A 24,611-nucleotide genomic window follows, 5' to 3' on the forward strand; every position below is an offset into this window, starting at 1 on the left:
GCTCAAAAGGGACCACTAAACATCAAAGCAATTCTTGATTCAGCTGCTGGACTGAACTGAAATTCTGGTACTGGCCATTGTCTCATTATCAAATTAACACTAAAAAGACCAATAAAACTCTTAAAGCTTAAAAGATGAAACAGTGAAGTATGAGAAGTATCTGCACTCAGCATGTCCTATTAACACCATCTTTATTTCCTTTTTACAAAAAATAGAAATAACAACAGACAAAACATACTCAAAAAATCAATGCTTTTGCCTTGGTCTCTTTGAGGAGCTTGAGCAGGCAGAGTCCTAGCTGAAACTTTGACAGTATATGCCATTGACAAAGGGAAATAAAGAAAATATATCCATGCAAGACACAAAGTACAAAATGTGTTCTGTGGCCCAACAAACATTTTGGAGGTTGCCTGTGTCATAACAATTTTCAAATTGTTATTTTTGTTCACCCATGCTTTTACACAGCACAGCTTACAAACAAGTTACGTATACACATATATCATAAAAAAGTTTTGTATATGGTCTAACTACTACAAATTAAGGCATCCTAACAGCTGCTGTTTTGCTGGTGAGGGGTATGTCTCATATTAGTGTTTCAAAAGGATATATTTCAGGTATTTAAAACAAAGTGAGACATCATGATATGTAGTTTAGAGGAAGAATTCCTGCAGCTCTGGCTCTTCAGCACTCTTTTGATGGTTGGATTTCCAGCTTTTCCTATTGATGTCATCATTCCTGGAGAGAAAAAGAAACAAATTACTCATGGTAACACTAACAATATAGAGGGATTTGCCTCGTGTTTGTTTACCCTGTTTTATTCCATTTGAAAGCATTGAACTTTGAATTAATCTCTCTGGGCTTATTTCTCTAGGCATGTACTACTCAAAATGCTTTTTAATATCGTTGATTCTTACTGAGATTCTTGTAGGTCCTATTCTGAAATCAAAAACCTTGAAACCAATTGGACAACAACGAGGTTTTTGAGTCACAACATTAATTAGTACACTGTCACAATGTTCTGGTAATAATGGACAGAATGTCCAAAAGTTCTTTGTTCTTCAGGGGAAAGTCCCATAGTGATAAAAAGATCCAACAACAATCATTAGACATGTGTGGTTTGTTTCTGATTCTACCTGTAAAGAAATCATCTAGTACTTGTTAATAATCACCAGGGAGAAATAAACACTTTCAGAAGGTGATACATTGGACTTGCTTTATGTGTCTGCTTAAGCAGAAGATGGTGGCAAAGGCTGTAAGAAAAATGGCAAGCAGTAGTTCTCTTTCTGACATGAGGCCTATAACTTTTTACATTGTAATTTAGGTAAAGATAAGGATAATTTCCTTATAGTATCTTCATTTCCACACTAGGTAAACCTAAATTTTTTAAAAAAAATCTATCTATTGTATATGGGACTCAAATGATAGCTTGCCAATTAAAGCAGAAAAATTAAACACTAAATATTTGTAACACTCAGTTTCTTCACTTCCTATCATATGTCCTTGTTCTAAATTCCCAATATGTCCCCTCTCTCTCCATTTGACCTTCCAGCTGAAGGATTTTTTATTAAACACTCAGCCCACAGCAACTTTCAAACAGGTTAAAAGGCTCATTTTTAATTATTACTGCTGAACAGTAAAACTTCTACAATACAATCATGACTAGGAGGTTTGTTGCTGCAAAGGACAGATACTAGCAGGAGGTTAAAAGGCCACAGCAAAGGGCAACAGCATATGTAGAAAAGTTTGCCTCAAACTAATGTACTTGTAAGACTGATTCTTGTAAACCAGAATAGCTTTATTCCAGTCTGCAACCACCAAAAAGAGGCAAATATCCCCAAGAGACTGATACTTAGGATGCTTAGTTAACCTTCTTGTTACTTCAGGATTTAACAGATGCTGACCTTCTCAAGGACCACAGTTGTGGGTCCTAATAAGAGGGCAGGAGGGATCATTTTATTTTAAAATCCCCTTCGATCGACTAGAAAGAAAAAAAACAAAGAGACACAGAATTGTGCTAGGGGAGGTAGAATTTGTAGGACTATGTTTGAGGAGGTAAAAGAGGGGCACTTTACTCTTTGCCAATAACTACTTTTTGGCACTTAACACGCTTTACAGTTATCAACAGTATATTTACTGTCAACCATGGAGCTTTATTAAAAGATGCTTTCTGAAGCTAAGATAATTTGCATCAATCAATTACTGTATTAGCTTAGACTTACAGAGCTGAAATGCCCTTTGGGTGAGTTGCACATATAGAGATTCACTAGGTACTCCGAAGACCTCACTTTGCAGCTCTACAGTTGCATTTTCATCTCAAAAAGAATAATTTTTAGCTAATGCAGATGTCTCTAGCTGACAGTGCTGAACAGACATGCCTTTTACAACTGTGCCTGCTGACCTAAAGGAAACGTATTTCCAATATTACCAATTACTAACCAAATTTCTTGTATCTTCTGGTGCCTGTGTCATCATAGAAACATTAAACATTCCCTCACACAACAGGCACTCATATATGTTCATAACAGTTCACAACAGAACAACTGTAAATTGTCTGGGATAAGGCCTAAATTACTTTCATATCGATTTTATGCTCTACTAGTTTGCCTCTTAACTATTTTATTAGACATACAGATAACCATCCCTTTTATACAGTATATATTTGAAGTTGTAATTCACCCAGCATTAGGTCTGGCAGTGGGATATCTGTTAGGTTATACCCACTTAACTATTTTAGAAGCATGCCCAGTTTACTAGCTGACAGAAACCTGATGGTAGATTCTGCTGACTGGCCCTGACGTATGAGCAATTTTTGCTGTTGATAGCTGCAGCTAATAGAGGGGTTTGCAGTGATATGGTAAATTAGTGCTTACTTTAATGTACTGCAGATCTCAGATGATTCAAAGTGTTTGAAAGAACAGTTCATTGGCATACACGTAAGATGGAAAAAAGTGCAAGCATTTGCTTGAAGTTGTAATATGCAAGAAACTAGCCTATCCTACCGAAAGTGAAAAATAAAAATCCCAACCCACTCTGCATATATAAAATTTACTTTAAGGCCTTAAGAAAAACAGGGTGTATCAGATTTTAAAAGGACACTAGAAAATGTAGTACAATCCTCTACTATTAAGCTGTGGCCAATTTGAAAAAGTAAAGTACAAAGCCTTGACATAGTTTGATATTTTGAATGAAAAAAGATAAAGCAAATGAAATAAATAGAAGCTGAAGAAAAATAAGCTGGAAATGGGTGGACAGGAATGTTGTCTGACTCAAGTTAGATTTTGTATAATGACTTCAGATTTCAGAATATGCTACAATCTACAAAGGTTTAAAACACTAAAGACTGTGCTGTTTCCCAGAAAGGTCATTTTCCAAAATAGCTCTGAAATGGTAATTACAAAGTCTCTCCAGATCATCCAGGGAAAATTCAGACAGTGTCTAGGGGCTGGTAGTGCACATGATGGTGATATTCTTCTATTATTTAAACTCTAGAGGCTAAAGGGCAGCATGCAGGCATCCCTTTTGCCATTCAAAAATCCCAACATGTGCTAAAATGTATCATGAAGGCTGGCTTAGAAGCTGCAAGAGCATTTAGGTCTGCACTCTGATTTGTGAAAAGCACAATACATCTTCCACTCTTATGTGATTTTTGGAAATCTCATGCCACAGACTGGCACACAATCTGTCCATTTCTGTCTAACATGTGAGTACAATAACAGCCTCTCCAAGCTGTGCCCCTAGTGAACTCTGCTCCTTGTTTCCTACTCTTTGATTTTCCACATGCCCATGGCCATGGGGGCAGATTCAGGACATGGTGCGTGGACCAGCAGTGTGTAGAGAGATAGCCAGGAGTTCAGGTCAAACTTCACCCTCCCAGTAGGTGACTCTGCAGCTCTCCAGTGGCAGCCAGACCTTCCCTGTCTCTTGCTGATTCTAGGGAAATGCCACGCTGCCAGGGTTATCTCACACAAGAGCATTTACACAAGGCAATACCGAATTACAACAACTGGCTACATCTGGGAGGTGGCTCAAACGTAAGGATGAAATTAATGGTTTTTTATTACTTGATGGTCTGGACAGGCAGCTGGGTGTTTTGACTGGAGGCTGCCCACTGATGCTCCCTCAAACTGCTGCTGTGCAGTTCGCTACACTGGAATTTCTCTCTTTGTTTTCAGGAGAGAATGAAACCTCTTGGAAACCTTACAGTTCTGTTCCTGGTTTCACATATACTGTGCCAATGACTTAGAACAAGACTCTCATTTCCATTATGGAGATTGAGTTTTTAAGTATGGGAAGGTCCTGGCATTAGAAAACAATTGAACAAAAAGTTATTAGACATTTAGAAAAGAGTAACTTCAAAGTAATTTAGGCTTCCGAGCTGCAGAATGACTAATTTATAATTTTCCCAGAAGGATCTTCAAATGTATAATTTTGGTGTGAATAGCAATCATTTCCAGGCGTAATGAAATGAAAGGATTGATATCTCAGTTTAACAGAAAAAAAAAATCATCGCAAAAATTTGTGAGTGTTAAGAGTTGAAAAAAAATGACAAGTATTTTTTTAGAAAGCATTTGCTTATAAAAGAAACACATATTTTTTCAAATGTTGTTTTTTCTAACACGTCTTTATGGACCCTGAGGAACTGGTCTCTATGCGCCTGAATAGTCCTCATGCAACACATACAAATTAAGGAGTTTAAGCACAGTTAAAGTTATCAGACTTTAAAAAAACAGATTTAACTTCAAAGTCTGAGGGAAAGTATGAAAAATGTGTGAAAATAGGAGAGCACTAGACTTAAAGTACAGCATTCTGCCTCATGTTCTGTGTACTCTCCATTTAGAGATGAACTGTGGTCTTTTTGGTCTCCTCATAAAAGGAAATTTAATTTCCATTCTCATCTGGTACTTGACTTGCAATCAGCAAAGGCTGGATACTAAGCCAAAGTGCGCTATACTCCCTGGCGGATTTACGAGTATGTATACTTTGTATATTTGCTTGGAACTGAAATCCTGTAGCCAGTTCAATGGTGACATCAGCAGAAATCCATAATAAATTTCTGCTTTTGTAGGAATTTAGATGTTCATCTGTTCATTTATTTCCCTTCTCGTGCATCAATCAGTTCCAGTATTTCAGTTGTGAATAAAGTTAGCAAATACATGCAATTTGAGAACACAAAGCAACAGAGATGCTAAACATCACCATGCATAAGCACGTACCATGCATAATTACACAGAAGTTCTTCATTCAACGTGCTAGAGGAAAGACTGGTGTAGCTGAAGTAAGGACCCTAAGAAAGTACAACATCATGTCAGTTAAAAACTTGTACTGAGCTTATCACATGCATAACATGGAAGTCTACCAAAACATGCAGTCAAACAGCCATAACAACATTCTAACATTTCTTTTTGAGTTAGTAGATGAGGCTGAATCTGTTACCTTTTTGAGATGTGTGCTGTGGTTCTTTGCATTGGTATAAAAATACATTCCACCATTTTGATGTTGGCAACAATAACATGCAAACCTAGCCTTTTCACAGACAACATGTGTTTTACAGTACAAGCATGCAAGTGTCAATACTGTTAGAATTATCTCATTCAGCTCTTCAAATTTCTAGGGAACTATGAAAACTGCTCATGACCTTGCAATCTATCAGAACATCTTTGAGGACAGACTGTCTTTCCTTCTGTCACTATAAAATCTGGATCGCTCTTTTGAAAAATAATTGCCATTGTGTTATGAAAATATTTTTATGTTAAACTAGCAGTTCAACTAGATGGTGCATGTCTTTAAAGGCTCAGATCAGTAGTTCATACTATGATTCTGAATAAACTTTAATAAATGCAGTCTCACTTCAATTTAGCCTATTAGGTGTCCTTTGAATTTTTCATTTCACTTCACATTCTGCTGTAGCACTAGTCTTCTAGCAGTGCCCACAAACATGGACTGCTAACTGTTTCCCAGTTCCCTCTTTCCACTGTTTCTTTTCCATACTCATTTTGCCTCCTCTATGCCTAAAATTTTCCTGTGTTTTTCTCCCATTACCTTGTCATACTTTTTACAGCATATAATTCACTGTTCCTCCTCCTCTTGGCCTGCTTTATGTTATTTTTTTCATCTTGAAATTATTCTTTTGCCTCATGTCTTTCCATCCACCCCTTCCCTCCCACCTTGTCTTTCACAGAGGATTAAATCATCTACCATTCCCTCTCACTCAACTCTTTATTATATCTCCAGATGCTCACATTTGTCCTCTCTGCTCCACAAACAATGCCTTCACAGTATTTCCTACCTCTGCCTCTTTCATTCGATTGCTCTTCCTTTCTCTTGGAAGATACATTTCTTCAAAGTATTTTCTCCTTTCTTTTGAACTAAAGAGCCAGCCTCCTAACTGGACACATCCCTCTTTCTGTTGGGATCCAGAAAGGGCACTCTGTTGACCACAGAGAGGGAGTGATCTGGATCCAGTACATTTCGCTACAGACCAACCATATGCTCTGCCAGGGGAAGATTCTATGTGATGAGAAGAGGGTGGGCAAAGAAGGCTGGGTACTGACAGCTTCAACATCTAGGGGATGGCTGTAGCTCCCACAGAAGCAGGAAGGACCATTTCTGCTATTTTTACTCTTTAGATTCTACCACTTATTTTTATCCTGTTGGACTCATCAGTCTTGGCTACAAGACAGGACAAGGATAGTCCTTCAGCTATTTACTCCTCAGAAATCCCATGGATTCAAGTGTGACATTCTCATTGTACAACTTGTCAGTCAGAGCATCATCAAACATAACTTCCAGGTGAATCATGTGTCTGTGGAAAGCTTTCAACACAGAACACGTGAACCCTGTGCACTGAGAGTACAGAGTCTGTACAAAGGCAATACCTGCCACCCCTTGGAAAAGCCTTCCAAAATTAAAACAGTGGATGGGCTTTCTACAGGTCAAATACAGTAAAGTATTTGTGTGCATCCTTTTGCTATAGAAAAACAGAAAGAAGAGGCTGTCAAACTTATTCATTACTTAGAGAGACAAGAGAAAAAAAAGGCCCTTCCTCCTTTCAGTGCACTCACTGGCTTGTTTCTTCCTTTTGTGACAGCTGCTGGATTTCCCTTGCTGTCTGCTGTCTTCCTTCCTAATGAGGTAAAAGGCAGCGTCGATGAGGTTTTGATCAGGTTCACTGTTTGACAGTTGTTGTTGTTATTTTGGTTGCCACTCAAGGTCTCCATTATGGACCGAAAGGTACCAAAAGGCCTTTTCAGCTGATCCCCCGCTGGCTCCCCAGAGCCAGGTGGAGCCCGTATGAGCCCTTTGCCCCGGTCTTTATCCTTTTCCTCATTTAGTTCTGACTCTGTTAGTTCCACCTGCACCACAGGCTCCTCAAAAGTTACTCGGAGTTTCAAATTTTGGGAGGTTCTGCGCTTTGAAGATGGAGACTTGAGAGCACTCTTAGGGCTGGTGGCAACCTTTAGAGCGGCGGCACCATCCATGCTGGACGGAGAGTTATCTCCACAAAACTGGCTCTGAGGTACAGTACCAGGCTGATACGGGGTTTCATTATCTGGGTCGCTACTCTCTGAAGTTGGGGAAGGACTGTGGCCATCCACAGACTTAGAGACTCTAATACCAAAAGGGAAGCGGCGTCCTGCTGCAGAAGTGTGTTTCTTAATCATCAGATGCAAACTCTCTGTGCTCTCAACACTCTCCACTATGGGCTGAGGCCTTGGTTTGTCAGCTCTTTTCACAGGGGTGTTCTTGTGGTCCTCAGAATTAGCTGAGTCTGTGTCAGACTCGCTGAGCGACCTCTGCATCAGTTGCCTCAGTCTGGCTAACTTCAGCTCCCTTTTCTCTGGCAAAATCTTCTTCACATTCTTGGAGGATGCATGAGCATCCTGAAATTCCAAAGTCAGCTTTTCCTGCATGCAGACATTTTCAGAGATTTCCTTCCCCAACAACTGGCGCAAGATTTTATCTGAGTCCTCAACTTTTATCTTGGCTCGAGTGCGACTAGAAGTTCCCAAGCTGCCAAGACTCTGAATCCCATCTTGGGTGTTCAATTTACTTCTTGGTGGAGACAATTCATCTCCTTCAGATGGTTTCCACTGGGGTTTGCCAGAAGCAGGAGATGATGGCGAACTTAAAGAAAAAAAGAAGAGGAAATACCACAGCCAAATTAATGCACATATAAAATATGAAACTGCCATTTCCAGTGTACCTGTTTGTCTCAGGTTATTGTTACTTATCCTCTTCATCACTACTCACATGTAATCCATTATGCCATATTATGCCACAGCGAAGATTACATAGAGAAGGATGTAACCTTACTTCCACTCCTAATTAGGATTGGAGTCTCTTCACTTTCTTTTACAAAGAAAGCTCCTTAAAATCAAAACTTAGAATAGTTATTTCAATGCCAAAGATGACTTTCTGAGGAAAACTTCAGAGAAACTACTGTTTCCTATTTGTGGGAGTCGACATGTTTAAAAGGTGAAAAACTCTGCAAGGTCAAATGCCTACTATCCAAGTCACATCATAATACAAAAGTAGCTTATTCTAAATAATGCAAAAGTACCAGCTCTCTGCACAGCAATGATTTCATAAATCTAAACTTCATCTGGTATTAATGATGGCCATATAAGACCTCATAAGAAACAGGGCCATTTGCACTCAAAACCTTTTCAGATATGAAATACTGAAAACCATGAGAAAGGTGATGTGAATTTATTTCAATACTATTAGAATAATAAATTAAATTTAGAACTCCAAATGTTATATAGCAAGAAAACAGCAATCTCCAGTAAGTCCGATTTGCAAAGAATGTAAATTTCAGAGATCGTTTATTTCCCCATGACTTATGTCAGAGCTCATAGTAATCCACATTCTTACTTTAAATGACTTTTTCCCTAAGAAAGTGTAAAGTGACAAAATTAAAGTTAGTGTCAGGCAGTGAATTAATTTTTTTTTCTCTGCAAGCAACTTTTGGTCTGATGAGCCTATATAGTCTATGTAGTTCTCACAGTGTACAAAATTCACATGCCTCATCTTCAATTCATTTTGTGCTTTTTCTTTCGTGGCAAACAGAAATGGACACTGCAGAATATGCATGTATCTACAACAGACATTCCTAGTAAAAGGGACAGGTTCTCTTAGATCTGCTACTGGCTTCTTGGAAGATGATAATATCCACAAGTGAGTTCTAACTGGAAGGAAAAGTAGTAGCCAGCTATGAAATAAAATTTTAAATAACAGACCATCATTTTTAGAGTGGCTCACTTAACTAAGAAGATGGTGAAACCTACCCTTTTACAGGAATAATGAATGATAAGAGATCTGCTCTCACCTGATCTTATCTGATACTGAAAGTAAAACAGTCCTGGTGTTCACTAGTACTCAAATGCAAGACCATTTGGAAAGACCAGTCAGCAAAAATCACAGAAAGCAAATGAGCTGTAAGACAGTGTTTGGTCCCTTTGTTCCTGTTGAGCTGGCAGACAGGGACCATGATTCTAAAAAAAAAAAAAAGACAAAACAACTCTTTCCAGCGTGGTTTTCTACTTCAATAGGAGTTTGGAGTTTATGGCCATTTTCTAGCTGAAGTTCCTTTACACAAATGCATCTTCAATCCCAATGTCTTTGTTATCTACTTCAGTAACTATTTGCACTTGTCTGAAACACTGACACATGAAATTCAGGGACATGGAGCACCTGTCCAGAAAAGAGCTTGAGATTCTCTGAGAATGGAAAAAAAACACTCACTGATCCTGTGAGTTCTTACTTGATGATCCAAAGCTCTGAGCATCAATGGCTGCAGAAGCGCTTATGCTGACTTTACAATTGAACACATATGTAGCTCCCTAACAACTCTGAAAAAAAGAGAAGCACCATATAGGTCTTCCAGAAAGGAAACTGAAACCAAGTCCTATTTACATGTGAGTTACTTAGTTACTTTTAAAGTCTTCTTCAGATTGCTATTAGAGAGAATTTGTGTGCTTGCTTGACTTCCACGCACCACACTGTAAGTCTATGGCAGAAGTCAGAGAGATATGTTAGTAGACTCCAGATCCAGTCCTCTCCCTTTACTTTCCTCTTCTTTAACATTACACAATTTGTGTCTATTTCTGGGACTTCTGACAGAATCTGTAAACAATACATAGAATTGCTGGAGTTTTGACTTTTTATATAAGCTACTGTAGGTAAAAGATTTAATAAGCTTATAGAGTCTTATTAATCTGAATGCAGGTTTTCTCGGTAACTGGCTTTATGAATTATTGCTGGCAGTAACGTATGGTGGACTACCACAAGGTCAAACTTTACAACTTTCCTAGGGGTTTCTAGGATCCTCTGTTATTCATCTAATACAAAATATACTCTATTCCACTGTAAATCTGATTTTCACTTTGTTGGGAAACAGGGACTATCCATTTCATACTCAAAATTTCCAATATTATTACAACATTAAACACTGTCAAATTCCAGAAGCTCAGCTTCAAGACCATGAAGTAAAAAAACACATTTACTTTACAGAACACTTCTACGATTTAGACAGGTCACGGCTTATCCTGATAACTGATGTACCATGAAACTGCAAATCCAGGCTGCAGCACAATTCCAATCACCTTACCTCGGGGATGTGGGCAGTGACTTGCCCTCTGACCGCTGGGCTTCTAAAAGTTGCTGGAGTTGGTTCTGTAACGTCACACGTTCCACTGTCTGCCTGCATGAAAATGTAAGACTGGTTACCTTGGAATGTAAACCTGTCAGCATCAGTAACTGATACTACCTGTTCAATTTTGCATACAAAACCAAGTCCTCTTCACCTAAACTTTACAGAATAAATGAAAAAATAAATTACAAATAATAGCATAAACAGGGAGTTTGTACTTTTCTCTGAGTCCCCGTGGACATTTTGTGATCACTGCATAAGATCAACTGAGAGATGCTTACTTGTCAGAGATTATTTATGATACTTCATATAAGGACAAATGTAGGGTCATAAGCAGCAGTTCATTGAAGTGAGTGACTCACAGAAAACAATAGTCCAGAAACAAAGATATGGCAGAGCAAACTTAGGGCTACTTGGTTCTTACTTATTTGTGTAAAGGAAGAGGAAAGCGACAGATTAAGAAGTCACTTTCTACATTTCGTGGCTGGCTTTTACTCAGCTAAACGATAGCTTTCTTCTTTTCTATCTGCAAATGAACTCAAAGAGAAGCCTTTGCCCACTGGGAAGAGCTGATCTAACCTTCTTCAGCTGAAAGATGGAGCTAAGTATGACCTCTGTGTTTTTAGAAAATACTGAAAAACCACATCTGCTTGCTTCCCAATCTTACCAAAGACCCTACCTGTGCTCTGCACCCACCTTACACTCAGTAGTGCTGTACCTACTGCAGTCTATCACTTCTAGTGTGGTGTTGTAATCTACACTACTTTGTAAATAACTTTAGAGACCAATGTTTAAAAAATTGTAATAGTAGATATGAATCATTAGTAATATGAAAGTGACATCCATACTAGAAACTCCATTTATCACAATCTCTGCTGTTCTGCAACATACTTATTTCCATAGCAAGGACTCACTTGAACAAGATAACCTGCAAACCTTCAAGTAGTTATATGAAAATGAAGGAACAGATCAATTTGCCACTCAAAGTTCTCCCTCTCATGGCTCCCATCCAATTTAGACCTTCCATTCTAACATTAAAACACCCCTTTAGCTTGTCAACCACCAAAGACAACATTTGATCTCGTTTAGTGACCTGTGAGTTCCAGTGTGTTTGAACACTGCACAGACAGCATTATTGGGAAACTACCAGAAAACAAGAGACTCAGAGTTTTTTGTTATTGTACATGTGCTATCTTTCACCTGGAATACAATTGGTACATTTGCTTTTATTTGCTGGTGCTGATCAAACTACCACGTGAAAATGACTTTTTATCTGCTTCTTCCAGGCTGTGCTTCTGTTGCTGTAGAAGTAATATGTTTTTAGTACTTTCATTTTTGTTGGATCTGCAGAAATAATAGAGTTTTCCACCAGTGAGCTGGATGATTTCCTAGCTTGCATGCCATCAGCAGAAAAGTTAGCTGAGTTCCAAATGCAGTCTTTATAAGTGGCAATGTCAAAGCCAGAAAGAATCCAGATGACTTTTTTTTACTAGGGGTTGTATTTGCAGGGCTGGCAGAAAACAAACATTTTACTTTTAACATATCAGAGTGGACCTGAAGAGTGCGACAGAAATAAAGCTGGGATCTTGACATACTGCCTTGCCATCCCATTTTACAATACAACTATGTTTTATGTAGATACTTCCTTTAATTTTCCATCTTCCTTCCTCTTGCCTACACACTTCCTTAGACTATTTTAAAATTACTCCTACCATCTGTCAACATTGGCTTATTTTGCAGCTCCTAAGATAGTCTCTTTTAAGATCCAGGGAAATTTTCATTTGAGATTAGATTGTGATGTAGTTTATCTGCATTATTTGTCTTTTATGCTCCCTTCAACTTCTGTTTCTAAACATCTAAATAATGTACCTAACAGCTTCTTATTCTTTTAGCTTTAATGTAAATCTCTGACACCTCTTCTGCTGAGTTAATCTTGTTATTCCACTTACACATTTTATTGTGCTAAAAGAATTATGGTTTCTTCTATTTTCACAGTATAACTAGTTAGTAAATAGCTCACAGAAACCCACACATCTTTCCAGCACTATTCCTGAATATATAACACGCACATATGTGTCTGAGATAACATTGAAAACAAAGGATCACAACTTCTTGGAATAGCAATATTGCAAAGTATTAAAACCAGACTGATTTAGGATACAAGATCACTGTAGCTTCAGGGGTAAAAGGGCCTACTTACTTTATGATATTTAATGCCCAAATTCTGAGAGTCTTAGCTTAGACAATGTTCCCAGTAAGTAATGTGTAAAGACCCTTCTGTGTCTGCTTAGACAGTTGTGCGCCCCAGCTACCTCTCAATGAAATCAAGGAGCTCAGTAACTGAACAGGAAACAAGCTTAAGCACGGAGCTCTACTGGTATCTGTCATAGTATGTTCCCTTATTTGTCCATTTTGTTTCAAACAAAACAAGAATGGCTAGTCTACAAAGCAGAAAATAAAACAGCTTAACTAAGTAAAAAAGAGACGAACATTTAAAGTTTATACTGGGTTTCTTACTATATGTCTATATGACACCTGCTACCACACACACACACAAGCCAAACAAACCCAAACCAGCAACTTGCACACACCTTACCATACCACTACAAATACTTTTTACTCAGCTGATTTTAGAGCTATTCCTATGATGTTTCAGGAAAATAATGGATTTTGTTTACAGAACACAGAAAGGTGGTGGCAACAGAGGATATTACTCCACTTTTTCATCTTCGCATTGACAGAGATTTTGGCCTGATAGTGTATCAAAAGGATCAACAAGGGTCTCATTCATCAGTTGCTTTGCACATGCAGGTCCATAAGCAACAGTGCAACCCGTTGGGAATGCAGGTAGAATAGTCTGTCACCAAACCAGATTGCAAAAGAAGTCTGGGGAGGTATTAATTTTATGTCATTAGTTCTGACTTAGTCTCTTCAGGCCAGGAAAGCCTAAACAATACAAGTCATTGCTGCTACTGTAATCAGTGCTAGAAATCATGTATTTGTGCAGGTAGGAATTTTCTGCACTGGCAGCTAAGGGTTTTTTCAAGCAGATGAAATCAGTGAGGGAATAACTAAGATTCTAAGGCCTATGGAGACCTCAGGAAGTAAAATGTAAGCAAATATTTTGTATAGATCTTGTGAGAAACTTTTGTGACTGTCTTAAGCATTTTGTTTAGATCAGAAAGTCCTACTGGATTGACCCAACTTCTATAATAAGCAAGAGATGCAAACCAAAGCTTTTACTTTGAAGCCAGTGAGAGTAGTTTCTGTGGGCCACTTTCCTTTTTACCTATGGAAAAAAATGCTTGGTTCCTTCCCCCTCTTGGGGAAAAGTCTCATTTAACCGTCTTGTGAAGATGTGATGGAACATTTGTAGTTACTACCTATTTCCTCTTCTTCAAATACAAAGCCTTTTCTCTCTGAATGGAGACTCGGATACAACTCAAAAGGTTTTGCTATACTCCTCTGTATTTGTCATCTGAGCTGCTTTGGATAAGAGCTGAAAGATGTGAAAAGATTTTATTGTTTTGGTTTTGTGCCTTCTTTTCAGCAATGGCTTCAAAGACTGTGCTGGATTGGGATACCTTCTATTGAGAACTGCTCTGTGTTGCCTTGATGACTGGAAGAGCTCACAAAAAGAGAATGAAAGATGGTACTTCCTTCTTTGTTTTAGGACCTTTGAAGGTAGGTCTTGATAGGTGCTGGTCTAAGATAGCTTCTGCACTGCCATTCTTCTTGCACAACATCAACCATTCCAGTATTCCTGTGGTTGGCAACATATAGTGTTATCAGATAGTGGCTCTTAGCCCTGGCTAATAAGGTAGCCAGAATTAAAAAAAAAGAATAGCTGGAGCTATTCCTATGTAGCTGCAGTTTGAAGTGGCCGAGACTGTAAACTGGACTTCCATCTGTTGCCATCTGATGCTTTCAGGATCTTCAGAGGTGCTGTAGCCAATAAATCTTCCTGTTCTGATAGAGATAAGGCCCCTCGAGAACCTGACCAGGGCATGTACTTTGTACCATCCTTGGATTTTTATGCAGGATGGGGCTGCAAAACAGGGAAAGAGTCTTCCTCCATCATCCCCTCTGGCTGCTGAGCATGGGCCTCTGAACATGGTCCATTGCTTCTATCAGAGCCACTCATGGCCTGAGGTTTGTAACCCAAATAGCCATGCAGAAGCTGTTCTTTCAAGCAGAAAATAGAGTACTTCACTTCCTCACTAAGCTGCAACAGGGTTGCACAAGAGACTCATATCTCTTCGTACAAGTGGAAGAAAAGGCGGCTGCTGCTGCTGCTGCACTTACTGGAGCTAAATCTGAAGCCTGAAAAAAGAGACTGCTGAAGGGAAGCAGATTTAACTCCAGCTGAGACAGGCAAAAGAATGCATCAGGAGCCAGATAAGAATAATTTAAGTGACTTTCTATGCATGCAGTCTGTGAGATGATAGAGAGGACACCTGGAAAAGTGTTAATGCTTTTGTTAGGAAAGTCAGAACTAGAATACTCTAGGTGGGAAATAGCCCGATGGCTGACATAACAAGCCTTTCTTCTCCATATTACAGGTAACACTTATACCAAGTACTGGCTGAGGACTGAAATAACTGAAACATGGAGAATCCATGGTTGCCACTTCTACTTCCTGGTGTGTGCGGTTTTCTTCTACTGAGTTATGGGGAAAATAAATGTCAATATATATTGAGATGAGTCAGGTGCTAATGCAGGCTACTCAGAAAATACCTTACGTTCTGGTTTTTTTCCTTTTTCACTGCTGATTCGTATATTTTAGTCTTTCTCAGCAAATAAACTAACTACTAAACACCTGGTACTTTGAAATATCCAGTGAACAGTGTCAGACTGTAAAATTATGAGAACTGTGAAAATTGTAGTAATTGTTAGTTCACTGTTTGTATTTATGAGAATATAAATGTAAATGAAGACTGAAGATACCACAAAGAGAAAATGCCTTTATAATATAAAACGTAGAGGTACAAACACTAAAATAAGTACCCTTCAACTGCAAGAAGCTATTGTGTAATGACAGAGAGAACTGCTACCACACATTTTTTGCTGTAAAAACAGTACAAAATAAATGCCTGATTATACCAATAGGGTGAATTAACAATACAGACAATTTTTACCCTTATTTTGAAGACCTTCAGTTTAAAACTAAAAATTGTATCACTGTAATGTGTTGGCCCCAGCTGGCAGCCAAGCACCCATGCAGACTGTCTCTCACTCCCCTTTATCCCTCAGTGGGATGGGGGCAGAAAATAGGAAAAACAGAGGAAAAATAACTCATTAGTCAACATAAAAACAGGGATATCATGTACTAACTACTGTAATGGGGAAAAGAGACTCAGCTTGGGGAATTTTCAGTGGTGCCCAACAATAGGATGAGGCACAACGGGCACAGACTGAAACATAGGAGGTTCCATCTAAATATGAGGAGAAACTTCTTTACTTTGAGGGTGCCAGAGCACTGGAAGAGGCTGCCCAGGGGGGTTGTGGAGTCTCCTTCTCTGGAGACATTCAAAACGCACGTGGACACATTCCTGTGCAATCACTCTAGGTGAACCTGCTTGAGCAGGTGGGTTGGACTAGATGACCTCCAGAGATCCCTTCCAACCCCAACCATTCTGTGATTCTGTAATTTAACTTAATTCATTGCCACTTAGCACAAATTATTGATTCAGATATTGGGAAACAAAAAAGGACACATATTTAAAACACCTATTCTCCCCTTTTCCAGGCTCACTGTCACTCCCAGACACTCCTCTTCCCCTCTTGTCATCACTGCATGTTACACCCAGGCTTTTCAGTGAGGCAATGAGCAGCACAGGTCAGAGTCCCTGTGTAGCAGTTTCTCTCTGCTCTTCCTTCCTTCTCACTTTTTCCTGTGCTCTAGTGTGGGTCCTTTAAAGGCTGCAGTTCATTTGGGTAAGCACCAGCTCTGGTGTGGGCTTATCGAAGTGCAAGGTTCTGCACCTGGGACAGGGCAACCCACTGTATCAATACAGTTTTGGGGATGAAGAGATTGAGAGCAGCCCTGCCAAGAAGGAACTTCGGGTTACTGGTGGACGAAAGACTGGACATGAACCGGCAATGTGTGCTTGCAGCTGAGAAAGCTTACTGTATCTCAGGCTGCATCAAAAGGAGCATGGCCAGCAGGTCGAGGGAGGTGATTTTGCCCTTCTGTTCTGGTGAGGCCCCACCTGGAGTTCTGCATCCAGCTCTGGAGCCCTCAGCACAGGAAGGCCATGGACTTGCTGGAGAGAGTCCAGAGGAGGCCACAAAAATTATCAGAGGGCTGGAACACCTCACCTATGAGGACAGGCTGAGAGGGTTGGGGTTGTTCAGTCTGGAGAAGAAAAGGCTCCAGGGAGACCTTATTGTGGCCTTTCAGTAGGAGGAGCCAATAAGAGAGATGGGGACAGACCTTTTAGCATGGCCTGTTAGGTTGAGGGGTAATGGTTTTAACTAAAGGAGGAGAGATTCAGGTGATGAGGAAGAATTTTTTACAATGAAGGTAGTAAAATACTGTAACAGGTTGCCCAGAGAGGCGGAAGATGCCCCATCTCTGGAAACATTCAAGGTCAGGCTGGACAGGGCTCTGAGCAACATGATCTAGTTGAAGATGTCCCTGCTGTTTGCAGGGCAGTTGGACTAGATGACATTTGAAGGTCCCTTCCAACCCAAGCTATTCTATGAGTCTATGATCCACGCCCTGCAGTCCTTTCAAGGAGTGTATATGTTCTAGCATGGGTACTCCATGAGTTACAGTCTCTTTGGGGATGTGCCTGCTCCACCATGGTGCACTTCCCACTCTGATGCTCTTGTTCCTCATTTGTCACTCTTCTGTTCCGTACTCCTCTCTCACATTTTCTGTCCTTTATCAAATACATTTTCACAGAGGTGCCACCTGCTTGGTTGATGGGCTTAGCTGTGTCTTGCAGTGAGTCTGTTGTGGAGCTGTCTGGAACCAGTTGTGTCCAGCAAAGGGCAGCCCCTCACCTGTTCTCACAGAGATCTCTTGCAGCTCCCCTGCTAACAGGATCTGGTGATTTATATCCAGTACAAACACTCACATGCTGTTTGCATAAAATGATATTGTCTCCTCTAAACATGGGATTGTCAGAACCCATTTTCATAGCTTGTGGTAGCTGACAAGCTCTTTATCATGTATCTAAGGTGAAACAACATTAGGTCAGTGCTGATGGTTTCTGAGAGTCTTATGAGCCTATTGATGTGCTAAGTGACAGTAACTGCACCTACAATAAAAGCAAGAAATTGTATAAATCCGTGTTTCAAAATAACAGGCTCTTTATAGAACATTTATTAGAAACCATACTAAAATATTTAAACCAGCTCCTATGAAATAAAAACAGAACATATTTCCTGACTAGCCATTGTGGGCTTTGGTGACTGTCCAAGTCCAAAAAAATCCCTCCAACTACTATTTCCATTATTCCTCCCAACATCAACAGCCAGCAATGTAACTGGGAAGATGCACTTAACTGTACACAAAAGCATGCCATTCGAACATAAATTACGATTAGCAACGATGTTATCCAAAGGTATGTAAAGGGAAAAGGGACCGGATCACTTCGTTTATAACCCTTTCCTACTCCCACTCCCTTCATCTATGTTCACAGCAAACTGCCACAAAGAGAACAGCTGAAAATTGAGCTGCTAAGGTGAAGGGGCAAATGCTTGAAAGCAGGAAAGACTGGAGAAATAAGGTAGAAATAGGACTTGAAAATGTCATATATAAGAAGCAGAAAACAGACAATGCTAATAAATTGAAGACAAAGTAGGTATTGTTTTAAGAATGATCCCTCTGCTAATAGCAGAACACTTACTCCTTCAGTTGCTTAGTTAGCTTGACAACTTGAGAGGCCAAAGACATACATGTCTCCACAACTACTAAGTAGCGGGAACACATGGTGTGCCCGTGTCGCTCAGCACTTTGTGAGGGTTTCTCTCCCATGTGGTTTTGCATGGTGACATTTGCTCCATATTCAACCAATGTCTGTAAAAACAAAAAAGGAAACATTGACATCTGTAAGTGTAAGTCTCTGCTGTGAATTCTGGTCAACCACAAGAATTGCTGGATGCAAAGCACTTCCGAATAAAATGCTTGAAAATGTAGGTCTAAACCAATAATTTTTAAAAATCAGGCACTGACAAGTCTGTATACAGCTTGAACTCAAAACACATACCACTAAAATCAGGTGCAAGGATAACACAGAAGAGTTAGCTGTGCTTCAGAAGGACTCTTAAAAAATCCCATATTCTTCCTTCGCCCTCACAGTTCTACTCAATTAATGTGTTTTCTGTTCATTTGTTTGTACAGCATAGCATGACTTGTAGCATTCATACAGTGAGCGAGACCACCACATGAAAACAGAGAACTTACATTTAGGCACCTATTGATTCTCTCCTGAGCCACAGTAATAAACTTTTTCAGATGTACCCATCTATGCATTACTAAACATTGTGCTAACTTTGCACATGGTACACCTCGAAAAGAAGATACAGGCAAGTGCAATGTAAAGGATATCAGTGCTAGACAATGTCAGGGCACCATGAACACATTGCTACGCAATTTATAGAGGGTGGTGATGAGCTGTAATGTCTTACCAGGTCTCATATCTACTGTTTTTGAGATCGCCATATTGCAAGGCATTGCAACACACCCTTAGAATCTCATTTTAGGAATGTTTTTGCTACGATATTTGCTGACTCCTTTTGTGGTTTAGCTCTCAATATCCTTCCACAGCAGAATCCCTAAATTTAAGTCACTCACACTCGGTGTGGCAGTCTCAATGTCCTAATTCCTTAGCCAAGTGATATTTGGACATGAAAGGTATGGCAGACACTTTCCAATAGCTCCTTCAGGTCAGACAGGCACAAATTTCTTTTTGCAGAAAAAAATCTGTACAGTGGCATTTTCAATCTCGTTAGGGTTGGTTTTACACCTTTTTTTTTTTGATGCTGAAAGAAGTCTCATTACTTTGCACTTGCTTGGTTAGCACCAATTTTCTTTTAAAAAGAAAAATATGTGTCAGCTTTTAGTCTTTAAGAAAAATAATGGCTTATATGCTCATGTATACCTTCTGTTACTCACAGTACTAGCAGAGAACCCTAGCTTGTTATTGGAGAACTGTCCAGGCCGTGAGTGTAACAACTGCGTTACCTCTGGGACTTGAATCCAGAGTGTTGTAAGGGCAAAAGAAGTTCTGTGAGGCTGACCTCAAGACATCCAATAACTGACGCAAGAATTGACACCAAACCTTCACTCTTTCTGATCTGTTCATATAATCAGTTAGGCACTTTTGCTTTACTGGAGAGCCCAAAATAGGACCTAAATGTTCTCAGCTATGTTCAGACACATATTGCTCATAACACTTCAGAAAAGATTTTGAACAAAATCATAATGCATCCAAAAATTACAGCATCATTAACATTACACATACACACGCAGAAGAGGAATTGCATGGCTGAGATCTTGGTTGACTTATCCAAGCAGAGCTGGTAAGCCACTGAGGACTGGAGCCTTTTTGACTCAGAACAGCAGTCACAGACACCTTTACATCTGCTGACAGATGTCTGTCTGGTCTGCTAAATCTGTACAGAAAGGAAACTTATGAAAAGTCTTGCACTGCATCTCATATCAATAAATATAGTTCAATTTTCCAACAAAGAAAATAAAGGAGAGTTGTGCCCCTGTGGAAAGCAATCTTATAGTTTTGAACATGATAGGGGTGTTACCTGCTCATAAACACCATGAATGAGAGAGATGAGGAATCACTGACAGCCTGTGACCATCCACCTTTTCTACCACTACTTAGAATCTCCCTGCCTCTTTTATCACTTCTTTCTGTTTACCAGGTTATTCACTATATATTGTTTTAAATTAGACTATAAGGTCACTGCGGAGAGGGCTTATTTTGTTTCACAGCACAACAAAACATCACCCACAATTAAGACTGTGATGTGTTAATGAAGTGACATTACTAATACTGCATATTTTTGTTGTCATATTTTTATGATTTAATTCTCATGGCCGCACTTCAACATAGAACATGTGTTGATGTGTATATTTATGTACAATAAAATAATCTTGAGAATTCTAAGCCATTTATTAAGGTTCATTCTTCATCAGGAAAGCAGGGCTCTTCTCATTTTTGTTCAGTTTTGTCCATGAAAACAGCCTGCAGATGTCACCACTCTGTTCAAAATTATCTGCAATCATTTCTCCTTCAAATGCATTGTACATGTTGATGAGGTATTGCTGAGTTAGCAGCCCTAAGCACACATCCTACCACTGTTCCTCACTGATAAACCATAAACATTTATTCTATCCACTTTTTTCCAATTGATCATTGCAATTGTCTACAATACAATTAAAAAAACCAGTATGTTTAGCATAATGATTTATTGATTTTGTTCTCATAAGAGTTTGTACCGGGTCCATTCCTGACATCTTTAAAAGAAAGACATGTCCCATCAAGGAGAAAACACAGAGATGGTCACATCATCCACATCTATTTGACCTCATTCGCTTCAAGTCTATTCATTCGGCTCAACTGTCACCTGTTTTTCTTTTTTTCTTTTTTCTTTTTTTTTTTTTAATTTTTTATTGTGTGAGATTCTCAAACTGGCTTTTATGGAGTTATGTCTTCTCTGTATCCAAATATACAAACAGACTGGTCTAATAATAATAAGCAGCTATGCATCTGCAGATTCAACATAACAGTGTGGACAAATATATTTAGCTCTCTGAAGGGTTTAGCTAATGAAAATTGATGAGCTGTATTCCTTTTAGAGTTGAACTAATATTAATCTTCTGTATTTGCAGTGGTCTAGGAGGTGTTGTGGATCAGTCCATGTGTAGTAATGGGATTAACGTATTTACTGATATATATCTGAGTTCTTAGACTCTAAGAATTACTACTCCTTTTTAGACATGTTTTCCTCCCCTACTTGAATAGATCACTTTGATTTCTATTTCTTGCCTTTCTGCCTTATGGTTATTTATTTTTTTATCTATTCTTCTCCAATGACTAATTTTTTCTCAGATACCTTTCTGCAATCTCCTGGAAAAAATTTATTATTATTTCTTCTCCAAACACCTTTCAGTCAAAGTGCCAACAACACCAAATAGTGAAATGTACTCCTGTCACTAACGGTTCTAGTAACTTTGATGGACAGAGGGTACATCTGCAATTCAACGAAAAGTTGAGATGCTTCACCTAGCTATCCAGTTCAACCCTACAGCTTTTTTTGGTATGTCTGCATGAAACACTGGTACTGTACAGAGGTATCCAAACTGGTTTATTCAGATCTGGCTCACAAAAGTACTGTAGCTGTGTAAGCCTTCTCAGCAGGACAAATTACCCTTTTCAGCAGCTCTAGACAACAGAACTATATTGCTTTCAGTGGCCAGGCTGATTGAGAATTAGTTAGAAATCATCATCACACTGCATTGTTTAGCACAGATACATTCAAAGATTACAAGTCTGGAAAGGATGGTTTACTTAAGGTGGAAATCCTTCAACATAGAAGAAACTTATCTGTTAGACTTTCCCCAAGCTAGAGAGCTACAACTATTCATTGGAAAAAAAAAAAAAAACAAAACAGAAGGAAAATATCAGAATGGTAAGACAAGTAAACATATTTACACTGGCTGCCCTTTTGTAACATAAAAACATACACATTAGCCGCTTATGTATAAGCAATATAGTAATGCTTTCTTCTTGCAATACAAGTTACTTTAGGCTAATAATAGCATAACAGAGAATAGAATCCAAAAACCAGGGCTTTTCATTACTTCAGTCTGAGTCCTACTCGTTTAAAGTTCTTCCTTCTAGTATATTTTAATGTATCAATAATTATTCCCGTTTGTAAGATCTCCTATAATAATTTTAACGGTCATTGTCATTCATGTTTGATGTAAAGAGGTTTCTGATATAGCTATCAGTCTACCTGTATGCATCCTAGATAGCCATGTTGAGCAGCTATGTGAACAGCAGTATTTCCATCCTGGTCAATTTCATCCAGTGAAATCCCTTGTTCTTGCATAAACTGAAGAAGCCATAGAAGAATTTTCTCCTAAGGGAAGGGGAAAGAGGTGTCATGAAATATAAGAAATAATGAAAAGCTAAACGTACTAGAGGAATACCAGTACTGTCATCTGTTACTAATACTGTCCAATAGTTCTTTGTTTCTGGTCTATTTTTTTTTCCAAGGAAATAAGCCAAAATACTTTGTTTTATAAAAAGACATAATAGGAAAAAATCTAAATACTGTAACATATTCTGAGAAGTTGTAGACTGAAAAGCATGCATGCCTGTATGTTGGAGAGGAGACCTGAGGCAGAGCAGCCTGTGTGTTAATCTGAAAATCAGTTTGTGAAATTTAGTGAAAATTCACAAGCCTCTTTGGAAAACTAAAACAGGAGTATGTGCAGATGACAGAACTGAGCAGTTAGATTCTTCAAAACAATCATCATGCTGCAGCTCTGGGCTGCTATGCAGAAGGAGAAGCAACACAACTAAAACCAGGAAATCTCTTTAACCTGAGCTCTCTGTGTATTGCCTAATTGACCATTTATTGGGAAGGAAGGGGAGACTCATACTGCAAAGCTTGCAAGTGGAAGTCTGGAAGCCCAAACTGAGATGCCAACCTGATTTTTTTTTTAACATTGCTTTTTGTGTGTGTAAGCAGGTGTAACATACATTTATATGGGAATTCTTTCCTAACAATGGAGAGTTTATATACATGCACTAAGTTTATTTTATTTCTTATTTTCCCCAGCATGTTTATTTGAAAAAATCTTCTCTCTAGCAGCCTTCTATGCCTCTCCAGATTAAATTTCATTGTGACCTGCTGAATGTGATACATACTGAAAAGCTAGAATAAATCTATAAGTTACATAAAAAAGTGACTATAGCAGTTTTTGCATCTGAATATCTGAAAATAATGAATTACTATCTAGCTTAACACTATTTTATATAAACAAGTATTTTTTATTATCTTCCCTTGATATCTGTCATGTTATACTGGGTAGGAGCTCTAGTTACTGTTCTAAAAGCTTTGTAGATTCTAATGTTGATGAGGCAAACACCAATGCACAGACTTAACCTGCAGCACTTTAGTAGCTTCAGTGATACATAAGTAGATAATCATCCACAGGTAAGAGTGAAGTGGAGCTAAATAAAACATACTAAAAGCATGTCTAGGACTCTAAGCAGTAATCAGGTAGGAAAGAGAAAGAACAAAAATAAGGAAAGGAAATTTTAGCTAGGAACCTTGTGTATAAACATCTTTTTTTGTATAACAGTACCACAGAAAATTTAATGTCAAGGAAAAGGAGATGGATCCTCAGACTCTTTTAGTTATCCTACAAATGATCCTGCTCATTCAAGCACATGGATCTCTGTTTACTACTTCAGCAGGCTAGTCTGTCTGGAACTTATCTTCTTCATATTTCCACTTTAACAGCATTTTTGTTTTTATTACAGGGTGAAGGGATAGGTATTTTTACTTCTCCTTGGCTGAATGCCCAACATAGCTGACAGCCAGCATGGAGAGATGACTTCAGATCTCATATCCCTTTTAAAATACTTCTGAGCAATTTCTCTAGATGCCTGTGGTGTTGGCCAGCAGTGAAGAAGGATTACACTATTCCTACGAATTGCCCTTATGTTTTAATAATTAAAAGAAAAATATTTTAGCAAAATTCCTCTGCAGAACTGGAAGACAAGTATAGCTTTGAAATTATATATTTCTTTGGAACATAATAGGGACCAGAATGTTAACCATGTTCTGTAATTTTATGATCGCAATCAGCATGGAGCAAATGGTGCTTTCTAGACAGTCGTTTATCTTATCAACACAGAAATCAAGTGCCTAGATGGCTACATGCAATCATATGTACTTAGGTCTGTCTATGCAT

General features: G+C 38.8%; 1 protein-coding gene across 2 annotated transcripts in view; it reads right to left on the reverse strand.

The window, feature by feature from the left end:
- Positions 1 to 264: 264 nt before the first annotated feature.
- SNCAIP (synuclein alpha interacting protein) overlaps positions 265 to 24,611 on the reverse strand; it is a 91,287-nt gene continuing 66,940 nt past the window's right edge. Inside the window, exons 7-12 of one of the 2 annotated variants that reach the window (XM_065656374.1) lie at positions 22,640 to 22,765; positions 18,511 to 18,680; positions 10,610 to 10,702; positions 7,062 to 8,124; positions 5,214 to 5,284; positions 265 to 735 (exon numbers count right to left, since the gene is read on the reverse strand). In XM_065656374.1, the coding sequence (XP_065512446.1) occupies positions 651 to 735; positions 5,214 to 5,284; positions 7,062 to 8,124; positions 10,610 to 10,702; positions 18,511 to 18,680; positions 22,640 to 22,765 (1,608 nt within the window). In that variant the 3' untranslated portion in view covers positions 265 to 650. The remainder of the gene's footprint in view (positions 736 to 5,213; positions 5,285 to 7,061; positions 8,125 to 10,609; positions 10,703 to 18,510; positions 18,681 to 22,639; positions 22,766 to 24,611) is intronic. The other variant, XM_065656373.1, reaches the window with a different exon arrangement.

Source organism: Caloenas nicobarica, chromosome Z, assembly GCF_036013445.1.
Source record: "Caloenas nicobarica isolate bCalNic1 chromosome Z, bCalNic1.hap1, whole genome shotgun sequence".
Lineage (NCBI taxonomy): Eukaryota > Metazoa > Chordata > Aves > Columbiformes > Columbidae > Caloenas > Caloenas nicobarica.